At 31.4% G+C, this 11,793-nt stretch overlaps 2 protein-coding genes across 2 annotated transcripts; both read left to right on the top strand.

Annotated features, from left to right (window-relative positions):
* The first annotated feature begins 751 nt into the window (after positions 1-751).
* On the top strand, positions 752-3,751 carry LOC146885619 (uncharacterized). Its single transcript, XM_085675013.1, has 5 exons — positions 752-1,353; positions 1,431-1,733; positions 1,809-1,918; positions 1,995-2,233; positions 3,305-3,751. Exons 1-5 carry the CDS (start codon positions 767-769, stop codon positions 3,749-3,751), a joined length of 1,686 nt encoding a protein of 561 aa, XP_085531139.1. The 5' UTR covers positions 752-766.
* Positions 3,752-4,548: 797 nt separating this feature from the next.
* LOC114172222 (uncharacterized) lies at positions 4,549-6,543 on the top strand. Its single transcript, XM_085674366.1, has 7 exons — positions 4,549-4,582; positions 4,667-4,905; positions 5,158-5,366; positions 5,442-5,538; positions 5,616-5,717; positions 6,008-6,373; positions 6,469-6,543. Exons 3-7 carry the CDS (start codon positions 5,215-5,217, stop codon positions 6,541-6,543), a joined length of 792 nt encoding a protein of 263 aa, XP_085530492.1. The 5' UTR covers positions 4,549-4,582; positions 4,667-4,905; positions 5,158-5,214.
* Positions 6,544-11,793: the final 5,250 nt, after the last annotated feature.

Here is an 11,793-nt window from a genome sequence, read left to right as displayed (position 1 = left end):
AATATTTGTATTAATTTTCTAAATAGCAAATTTTCAATTCTGTAGTCTAATTTTGCATAGACATCCAAAAATATCAATATTTGTAGTTAAATCCCTCTCCTTTGACCAATTTTTTACCAGAGTTGAATATTTGACCAGAGTTGACTGTTTGACCATGTTTGACCAATTTGACTGTGCAATGACAGGATGACACGTGGTAGCCTTCTGGTTGGTCAACTCAATTAGTGGAGGATTGCCACATGGCAGCATCTTAGTGAATGGAGTTTAAGTGGTAAGAGGGGTGAAAATAGATAAAGTTAGGGGTGTAGAAGTATATATTCTGCAACCCATTTGGGAAAGGGTAGTGTATATGTAATTTAGGGGGTGCAGAAGTGATTTTTAGAACTTGCTAATTTCAGCCTTATTTAACGGTGTTCTGTAACTTCAATCAATTTATTTTCTCACCATAAATGAGCTTAATCTTAATTTCAGCTGCATCAATTAACGTTAAAATATTCAAAAATAATTTATGCAGCTAAAAATCACTTTTTAAGCCATTTTTATCACACAAGCTCAAACAGCCTAATTATCAGAATTATCAATTAAATCACTCTTTAAGCACATAAATTCAATTAAATACCCAGAATTAAACACTGAATGAGGGCAAAAATACGCACTCATAAGTAATCTTGAGTCAAGTAGTAGAGGAAACCAATGGAGAAGAAAAAGCATATTCTTTAATCTTCCTTAATGGAAGGACAATCTTTTACGTCATAACCTTGATGTTATGCATATTGAGAAGAATGTGTGTGATAATGTGTTGTATACAATGCTCAAAGATGAAAAATCAAAAGATCATCTTCAAGCTCGTCAAGATCTAAAAGACATGGGGATAAAAGAAGACCTTTGGCCGGATGATAATGGAAAATACATTCCTTTGTTATTTACAATGACAAGAGAACAAAGAAAGACATTTCTCAATACATTAAAGAATGTGAAGATGCCAGATGGTTATTCAAGTAACATATCTCGTTGTGTTGATGATGAAAACTATAGGATATTTGGCCTTAAGAGTCATGATTCTCACATCCTCATGCAACATTTACTTCCAATAGCTATTCGAAATGTTTTGCCTCACCATGTGACTGCAGTGTTGGTAGAGTTTTCCTTATTTTTCAAGGAGTTATGTTGTAAAAGATTGAATATCTCAGATCTTGACAAGTTACAACATCGAATTGTGCTTACTCCTTGCCATTTGGAAATTCTTTTACCTCCATCATTCGTCACTGTGATGGTCTATTTAACTTGTCATCTTGTAGAAGAAGTGAAATTGGGAGGACCAGTCTACTATCGTTGGATGTATCCAATTGAAAGGTAAATACATGTAGTTATGTTTAACATATTTATTTTGATTAAAATATTGGTTAAATTATTGGTTTTTTTTTTTGTAGAATGTTAGGACATTTGAAGTCCTTTGTACGAAATAAAGCACAACCTGAAGCATATATAAGTGAAAGTTATTTAGCTGAAGAGACTCTCACTTTTTACTCATTGTATGAAGAAGTTGAATCAAGGTTGAATAGAAGTCGACGTGTTGATGATTGTCCTAATGAAAGTGAACATCTTCAAATTGTTTATCCTCAAATAGGCAGATCAGTGGGAAGTTCATCAATTTTCACTCTTACACCATTAGAGAAAATACAAGCACATCGATATTTGTTACTAAATTGTTCAAAAGTTCAACCCTATGTTGAGTAAGTATTTAGATATCTTGTATGTGGTGATTAGTTTCCATGAATTCAATTTAACATGATATTCTCTTATGGCAGTGAATTCAAAATATTCACTAAGAGAAAGACAAGAAATCGAAGACTTTCAAATGCAGAGTTAGAAAAGATAGTTAGTAAAGAATTTGCAAATTGGTTTCATCAAAGGGTAAGTTTAAATATATACTAGTGTAATTTATGATTTAGTTTTATTACTAATATGATTTCTGATATAGGTTACAAATCCAGACAATACATATGTAATTCTAGATGAATTAAAGTATCTAGCAAGAGGCCCAATGCCAATTGCAAAAAGATATTCTGCATATAATATTAACGGGTACAAGTTTAGAACAGTAAGGCGGGATGAAGGTTTACAAACACAAAATAACGGAGTTTTTCTAACTTCAAACACAACATGTGTTACAAGCAATAATGATGAAAATTTGAGGCTAACGAATTTGCCATACTATGGGAAGTTAGAAGACATAATTGATGAAGGATTGACCCCAACCAAGGATGGAGGCAAATGCTTAAGAAGACTAAGCATGTTTAGAAAGGAAGTTCACTAATCCTTCATCTCTTTCATTTGTGTTTGTTATTTTTGATTCCCTAAGTTGACTTAGTTGAATCAACTTTAGTTGACTTGTTGACCTTTGACTAGGTTTGACTTGTTGACTATAGTTGACTTGACTTAAGCCAACATGCTAATCTAAGTTTATTTGCTTTGTAGGTTAATTAGGAGTAAGAAAGCAATGCTAGGTGGCGCATGGTGATTGGGGAGCATAAATGATGTGGAGGAGAGAGTAAAGCAAAGGCATAAAGCATAAAGAAAAAGGCATAAAGCAAGTGTACCTATGTACCTTTGCTCTCCTTTGATTTTAGCACACTTTGGCCACTTTTTGGAGACATATGAGACACATTCTTTGTCTCCTTTTGTGCTAGAACGAAATTAGCCTTGCACACACACCATAGTTAGCTCTTTTTCCTCTCATTTTTGTAACCTTATTTGACCTAGTTTTTAGAAGCTAGGGTTAGGTTTTTGTAGAGACATCCTTAGGTATCTTTTATTTGCTTAGAAGCCCCTAAACTGTAATATATAAGGGGTGTTCCTAGACATGTAGAAGGGTTGAACATTTTGAAGTAAAAACACTCTTGTGTCTCAACCATTTGTGAGAGTTTCCTCCCTTTGGAGTGAATACTTTTAAGCCTTATCTTGCATAGCAAGTGGCGGCACACATCCACTCATCTTCAAGGTTGCCATGGCTTCTAGCTTAGCCTTGTAGTGGCGTGCTTCTCACATTTTTACCATTTCTTCCCTTTCCATTTTATGTTTTCTTCTTCCTTTAATTGTTCTTGGTTTTCTATGGTTTATGTGCCTTCCATTTCCTTTTTGTTTTGAATCAATCCATCATCTTCTTCTCTTGAGCTTTGTGAAAGGAACCTTCACATCTAGATAGCTTGCTATCTTAATGTCCAGTGGGGATTTCACTTAGCTTTCTTAATCAACTCACACCATATTCAATATTCTTAAAAAGGAACAAGATAATCCTTCATCAATAATTGATCTTAACTATTATGGTTTTCTTAGAGTTGTCCTCTTTAGATGCAAATGGGCTGATACTACACGTTCTAGAGGATTTAGAAAGGATGCTTGGAAATTCACTTTGGTAAAATTTTCTCAATCTATTCATACGGGTGAACTTGAAGAGCATGACCCATATATTGAAGCTTCACAAGCACAAATGGTGTATTATGTTCATGATGAGGTAAATAAATGGATGGAGGTTGTAGTCCACATGATGCCAAGGGATTTGTATGATATGGGAGACATTGATGAAGATATTATATTTGAAAGTGAGTCATACCATGAGCAAGATTTGAACAATTTATTTACAAGTGAAACTGAGGCAATAACATTGGCAAGGGATGATATAGATAATGAATTTGTTATTACAAATCATGCTGAAACCTTCCTTCAAGGAGATACAAGTGTGTTTGAATAATTAGTAAAAGTATCATGGTAAGTTATTTCTCTTCTTTTGTTGTTTAGGTTCTTAAATTGGTACCTTTTCTTTCTTTCTTTTTTCTTTTCATTATATATTTTAATCAACTATAATTTTTGGAATTTGAAAGGGTTTAGGGTATTCGTTATACAGTAGTGACTATGAAATATATTACTTTTGTTTTTTATTGATGTTACTGAAATTTGAAAGGTGATTTATTTAACTTGTCATGAATATTTGATGAATTTCTAAGTTGGTTGGGCACTTTATAGAGAGCCTTTTTTCTTTTATTGGTGGTTGTGATTGAATATTACGACATGGCATATGCTGAAAAATAGATTTTTTTTCATAGAATCGTGTATTGTTGCTTAATCTGATCATGTTAAACTAACCAAACTACAAACAAGCTATACTGATTGACTCTGTTTGAACAAAATGACAGAAATCCTTTGCTACTTTATTATAATTTCTCTTGTTCATCTTCATTTGTAGTACTTTAGAATTGTACTCTAGTTTAAATAATCATGGCTCCTAAAACCAAACGTCTTAAAAAAGCTACATCTACTCAAGAACCACCTTTTCCTCCTCTTGTGTGTCCTATACCTCCACAACCATATATTGCTCCACCTATACCTCCTACTCAGCAACCACATATTCCTTCTATGTCGACCCATCCACATGTTCCTCCTCTTATGGCTCCTACTCCACATCCACATATTCCTCCTTCTATGGCTCCTACCTCACATCCACATGTTCCACCTATAGTGGATACTACTCATCAACCACATGCAGGACGTGAGTCGAGTAGAGTATGGACTGTACATGTTATAGGTAATTTTAAGTTTTATTCTACTTATAAATAAGAATTTATAATTTTTTTAAAAATTTCTTAATAATTATGTCACCATTTGATAGATGAGCAGGGAAATACAAAAAAAATTCAGTTGACGAAGCCAGGTGTATTTGAGATGCCTCGTGGTGAACGTATAATTGTGCCATTTGATAGACAGTTATGAGCCTATGGAGAAGTAGCTTCACTTCTTTCTTCAGCATGTGGTCGTATTGCTACAGATTCAAACAATGTTCCCATTAACTTTGATAGTTGGCCAAAGGTTCCAAAGTCATACAAGGATGATTGTTTTAACATTTTAAAGGTACATGTTGAGTATAATGTGGTTAACTTTTCTATTCTTGAATTTGTTTTTAGCTTTAATGCATTTCTATGATTGATTTTAGTTCTTCTATGCTTTTTACCAATTACAATTTTCCTTGAAATAATTTGCACGGATTAGAATGTAGATTGACATTTTTTTTATTTCGGTTGTCATTGCTTATCATGTCTGTAGATTCATCATTTCTTCTTTTTTTCTACAATTTTATATACTAACTTCTTTTTTCTTTTTTAGAATTTATTTCATTTCCAGGCATCAGAAAGGTCTGCTGAACGTTATTGTTCCCTTTGCATGGCAAATAAGTATAGAAATGAAAAGATGAATTTGTGGAACCGTGTTTATGATAGTTCATTATCAAGAGAACAATTAATTGCTAATGTCCCTGATGGTATTCAAAAAGATCAATGGTCTTCATTTGTTGATTATCATCTAAGTGAAAAGTATAAGGTAGTTTTCACAAATGATTGTTATGAATAACTATTTTTTTGTCTTTTATTTTAATTAATAACTTTCTTGTCTCAAAAATTAAGCAAGAGAAATATTGAAGTTAGAAAAGCGCAAAAAATTCCTCATATTGGCAGTGCAAAGCTTTTGTCTACAAAACAACATGAGATGGTAATTATTTGTTCATTGTTGAGTTTAATTAAAATTTATGGAGTGTTTTATTGTTCTTATATGCTCATATTTATTAGGAAGTAAACCTTGGACGTGCTGTGGGTAGAGGAGAGTTGTATATTGAGACTCATAAGAAAAGAAATGGATCTTATGTCAATGAAGAGGCAAAGTCTATTGCAGTAAGTTTAGTTAAAGTATTTATAAATTCGTATAATTTTGCAATATGTTTTCATTCTGATTTTTATATACTACTACAATATTCTGATTTTTCAATTGTATTCTGTGATATGGAATTAGATAAATTTGAATGCAATAAACCTCTTTTTTTGATAAAATATTCAATGGTTAGATCACAAGTTGGTTTATATAAAATATTCTGTGTTGGATTATAATGGCAGTTGTCTTTTATTATAGTTTGTGAATGAAATGCAGAAGAAATCAAAATTCATGTGTACTTTTATATTTACAGGAGAAAATGACACAAGAAATGAGTCAAAGTGTTAATTCTAATGAAATCTCAACTGATGATTGTGTTAGTAAAGTGTTGGGAAAGGATCATTCTGGACGTGTACGTTGTTTAGGACTAGGAGGTCTTCATAGTGTTGCATTTCAATCCACGACTAGATTTAGTAATGTTGGGCACAATTTCTCAAAATTTGGTTCAGCTGAAAGTTCTCAATTGAAAGAGGAAGTTATTAGTCTGAGGGAAAAGTTAGCAACTTCTGAAGAAAATTTAAAGACATTAAAAAGTGTCATGCTTGCATACATCCAAATGAAGGAAGGGCATATTCCTCATGAGTTGGGAGTCATGTTTGATAATGAGACTAATGTAATTGTAAGTGCTTTATAGTTTATGTATAATTTAATATCATGTGTATTCTTTTTAAATATGCTAGCATGATATGATGATTTTAAATTTTAATTTCACAGGATGAAAAGAGTGGCCAAGAAGTGCCAACACCACACGGAGGATCATCACTTGATAGTAATTTTCATGGAGTTTGAACTATATGTTATGATATTCCAAGACTTAATTAGATTAATTTGACATATCTCTTACATATGTTAGGATTTTTTCAATCCTTCACTCTGCACTTTATAATTTGTAATTTGCTTTGCAACATACTATTTCCTTGCTTACTGGCTATAGGTATATGGGATTTTGTAGTGTTGTTTGGTGTAGTTAATGATAGAATTAATGAAAAATCTTGATCACTTTTTTATGGAGAAAAGAGAACATAATTTTGATTAGGTAGGTAAATATTTGTAAAGAGCATGTTGTCCAAGCTTCTTTCATTGACACAACCCATGTGGAAATTCTTTCACATATATTTAATAATTTAATAAATAAGTAAATAGAGAATAGTATTTTGGGTAATAAATGAGTAAATAATTTTTTTTAAATAAAATAGATAAATAAAATATTGGTTAACATATGAATGAAAAACAATTACTAAATAATTTTAGAATATTAAAATTTTTAAAAATATTTTAAAAAAAAAAATTATGGTTTTTAATTGTCAAAATGTGATATATTTTCTAGCAGTTTTTAGCCCTTAAAATACAATATATTTTGTGACAATTTTTAACTGTAAAAATACATTATAGTTTGTGGCGGTTTTTAATCGTCAAAATATGATACATTTTGTAGCGGGGTTTGACCGTCAAAATATGATATATTTTGTGACGGTTTTTAACCGTCAAAATATAATAAAATATCATAAATTAGAAGTAAATTTTATAGCGGTCTTTAATTGCTAGAAATTTATTTTTACTTTTTTGATAACAATACGAGCAGTTATTTTTTTTTTGTCAAGAACTGTTTTTGACATGCGTAATTTTGACGGTTTTTTAAACGGTCAAAAATTTCATTTGTGGCGGGTTTTAACCGCTAAATCTTGTAATTTTAACCGTCACAAATGGTCACTTTTTTTGTAATGTCTCACTCTCCATCCGATCAACCTTGAGGGAGAGAGAGGCGAAGCAAGAGGGAAATTCTTCTATTTTTAAATCATCTCTATTATGTCTTGGTTTGAGGGTGATATTAAGATTAAAATTATGTCCGAAATTTATTTTTCAGCTTAATTATGAAAATGATGTAAAAATATGACTTTTCAAATTATTTTTACAAAAATAATTAATAACAAAAATTTGAAAATTGTAATAAAATAAGTTTTAAAAAGTAATTTTTAATTATAATTTTTTTTCTTAAATTATCTTTTAAATATTTTTTATTATAATATGTTACTTTCATTTATACATTTTCATATTTTTCTACGATAAATCAAACTTATATAAACGTAATTTTTAATTATTTTTAAAATAAAGTACAATTTGGTAATCTTATTTTTCTTTGATTTCAATATAATTTTTAATCTATCACATCCATTAAATCAGTCACAAACATTAAGAAACTTTACTCTAAATCATCCCACTTTCACCTTTAATCCACTTAAAGTGAACAACACAAACTTCACATTGTAATCCACTTGATGTCATTCTCTCCCTCTCCATCCGATCAACCTTGAGGGAGAAAGGGAAAGGAAGAGGGAAATTCTTCTATTTTTAAATCATCTTGTTATGTCTTGGTTTGAGGGTGATATCAAGATTACAATTATGTCCGCAATTCATTTTTCATCTTAATTATGAAAATGACGTAAAAATATGACTTTTCAAATTATTTTTACAAAAATAATTAATAACAAAAATTTAAAATTGTAATAAAATAAGGTTTAAAAAGTAATTTTTAATTATAACATTTTTTATTACATTATCTTTTAAATATTTTTTTATTAAAGTATGTTACTTTCATTTATACATTTTCGTATTTTTTCTACGATAAATCAAACTTATATAGTGATAATTTTTAATTATTTTTAAAATAAAGTAGAATTTGGTAGTCTTGTTTTTCTTTGATTTAAATATAATTTTTAATCTATCACATCCATCAAATCACTCACAAACTTTAACAAACTTTACTCTTAATCTACCCACTTTCACCTTTAATCCACTTAAAGTGAACAACACAAACTTCACATTGTAATCCACTTGATGTCATCCCCTCCCTCTCCATCCGATTAACCTTGAGAGAGAGGGAAAGGAAGAGGGAAATTCTTCTATTTTTAAATCATCTCTATTATGTCTTGGTTTGAGGGTGATATCAAGATTACAATTATGTCCGCAATTTATTTTTCAGCTTAATTATGAAAATGATGTAAAAATATGACTTTTCAAATTATTTTTACAAAAATAATTAATAACGAAAATTTGAAAATTGTTATAAAATAAGGTTTAAAAAGTAATTTTTAATTATAAATTTTTTTATTACATTATCTTTTAAATATTTTTTTAATAAAGTATGTTACTTTCATTTATACATTTTAATATTTTTTCTACGATAAATCAAACTTATATAATGATAATTTTTAATTATTTTTAAAATAAAGTAGAATTGGGTAATCTTGTTTTTTTATGATTTAAATATAATTTCTAATCTATCACATCCATCAAATCACTCACAAACTTTCACAAACTTTACTCTTAATCCACCCACTTTCACCTTTACTCTACTTAAAGTGAACAACACAAACTTCATAGTGTAATCCACTTGATGTCATCTTCTCCCTCTCCAACCAACCTTGAGGGAGAAAGAGGGGAAGGAAGAGGGATATTCTTCTATTTTAAAATCATCTTTGTTATGTCCTTGTTTGAGGGTGATATCAAGATTACAGTTATGTCCACAATTTATTTTTCAGCTTAATCATGAAAATGATGTAATCTAGGATGTGCTTGATGGTACGACACATGATGAGCATGGAACTAGTTGAGTTCCCGTCGGCTACTAATGGGCGAGGAGTCCTTAGTATGGTGATTACATGTGTTGGCTGCACGATGGTTAAGGAACTGTTATGTTCCTGTCGGCTACTATTGGGCGAGGGTCGAAGTCGAGAAGACTTGTATGTTTTACTACAAACGAGGAGTCTGTAGGGTAGGACTATGAGCGGGATAGGCTCATAGGGTTGGACCACGAATGAGTTAGTTTCGTGGGAGCATAGTGAAGTCCCAAGACCTAGTTCATGTTTATGCCTCATGATGGACTGTGAGGTTATGGTTGGGTAATTTGAAAATCATGAAATGTTAAGTTATGTTATTTTGGGATGGGTGACATATTTAGTTCATGTATGTGTTTATATATTGTGCATAGCTCACCCTATCTGTGTGTGTGTGGCGATGATCGAATAATTTTTTATCCGCGAGCAGATGATTTGACAGGTGAGCCAGGAGATACTTAGAGACAGAGAGCATAGGCTACTTGGGCTTTTGAAAGCAAACTTTATTTTTGTTGATTTTGATGTAAAATTTATTTATGCTGAACTTTAGTAACTTTTGTATAGAACGATTGTGTACATTCGAACTATGTTATGGTTACTATTTGTGGTTTTAATTTTCCCATGTTTTTGGGAAGCGATATCCTATTAAATGAGGTATTTTTTTTAATTGTTATTTTATATGTTATTTATTAAAAAGCAGTAATATTCTTTAGGGATGTTACAATTGGTATCAGATCAAAAGTTTTGAAAATATTTTTAAATATTTTGGGGCTAGTGGGGAGTGAGCTTATCGATGTGATTGTTTGTTGCATGTTTGTGTTGAATGTTGAAAAGATGTGTGTGGTTTACTTTTTCAAAATAGATTCATCATCGGTTATCTAAAAATTGTTGCTCAATTAATTATTGTTATAGATTTACAAATTAATCAATGTAAAATCTCAATTAATTTGTTGGCGTTCTCACTTTTAACCAAAGTACAGTCTCAATTAAAAGTGAGAACTTTTAAATTATCCATAGTAAATTCAACCAAAGTACAGTCTCAATCAAATTTTACTATGCCTAATCATGTCTATTCTTTTATCTTCTCACCAAATAAAAAGCTTAATTAATCAAAGGAAAGTCTCAATTAATTTTAGTTAAAGTAAATACCTTTAATCAAAGTAAAGTCTCAATTATTGGTAAAAACTCATTCAATCACATGAAAGTTTCTAAATAAAATCAAAGTAAAGTTTCAATTAAATTTAAAAACCCTTGAACTCATCGTATCAACATGCATATAGATTTAAAATCATTACTTTTTACGTGATTCAAAGATAAAAGACATAGATGAATTAAAACCTCAACAATAATAAAAAGAACAAAGAAATTAATTGATCTAACCTCCGAATCCAATTAAGAAATTACTATGGAATCAACCCAAGAAGTTTAGAAATCCATGGAATACAAAAGAAGAATAGAGAGAAGAAAAGAGAGAGAAAAGAAATGAAATTAGGCACCCCTAAGGGTTCCAAAATCCCGAAGTCCCGAACTTGTCTTTCTACTTCTCCCTTGGTCTCTTTATATAGGAATTGGACTGGGCTTTTCTGTTGCTAAAAGCTCTCAAATATCTTTTAAAATAAAGATAGAGATAAATATTCAAAGATATTTGGAGAGATATAGACTATTTAACAAATATAGTTGATTAATAATTTATGATATAATTGAATAAATTAATTATTCAAAGATATATGATAAATTATCACCAAATAATATTTGTATTAATTTTCTAAATAGCCCATTTTCAATTCTGTAGTCCAATTTTGCAGAGAGATCCAAAAATATGAATATTTACAGTTAAACCCCTCTCCTTTCACCAGTCTTTGACCTTTCTACCAGATTTGACCAACTTTGCTGCTCCATTGACCAATTGACCAGATTTGACCAGTTTGACTATGCAATTAGAGGCTGACACGTGGTGCAGAGAGTCTCTCCAAAATTAGGGTTTCTGCCTCCATGTTTCTCCCTTAGCTGCGCGGCTGACGACAACGTTGCAGGTGTTGGCTCGCGGTAGTGATTGTGTCGGCGCTTCTCTTCTCCTTTGGTTCACGCTGTCTGACTCGAAGGTGTAGGTGGATGCGTGAAGGGTGAACACTATTGGAGGATGGCCACGCTGCTGCTGGTTTCTCGCGAGCGTGATGAAGGATGGAGCAATGGAGGTTGACAGAACTATGGTGAGGACGATGAACAGTGGACGCAAATGGTGCAGGTGCGAACTGCTGCAGTTGGTGCGTCTTTCACGGTGGTGCGATGATGGTGGTGCGGAGCAGATTTGTGTGGAGATGAAGATGATGACGTGGCAACATGTTATTGACTCAAATTGTTTAGTGGAGATTAAGCCCACGTGGCATGTGCTGGTTGGCCAATTTTAAGAGTTGAGAATTAGGGA

Source organism: Vigna unguiculata, chromosome 6, assembly GCF_037176805.1.
Source record: "Vigna unguiculata cultivar grain cowpea cultivar isolate G323 ecotype 2 chromosome 6, ASM3717680v1, whole genome shotgun sequence".
Lineage (NCBI taxonomy): Eukaryota > Viridiplantae > Streptophyta > Magnoliopsida > Fabales > Fabaceae > Vigna > Vigna unguiculata.
The sequence above is the reverse complement of the archived record's forward strand: the minus strand, read 5'-3'. Positions and strand labels throughout refer to the sequence as shown.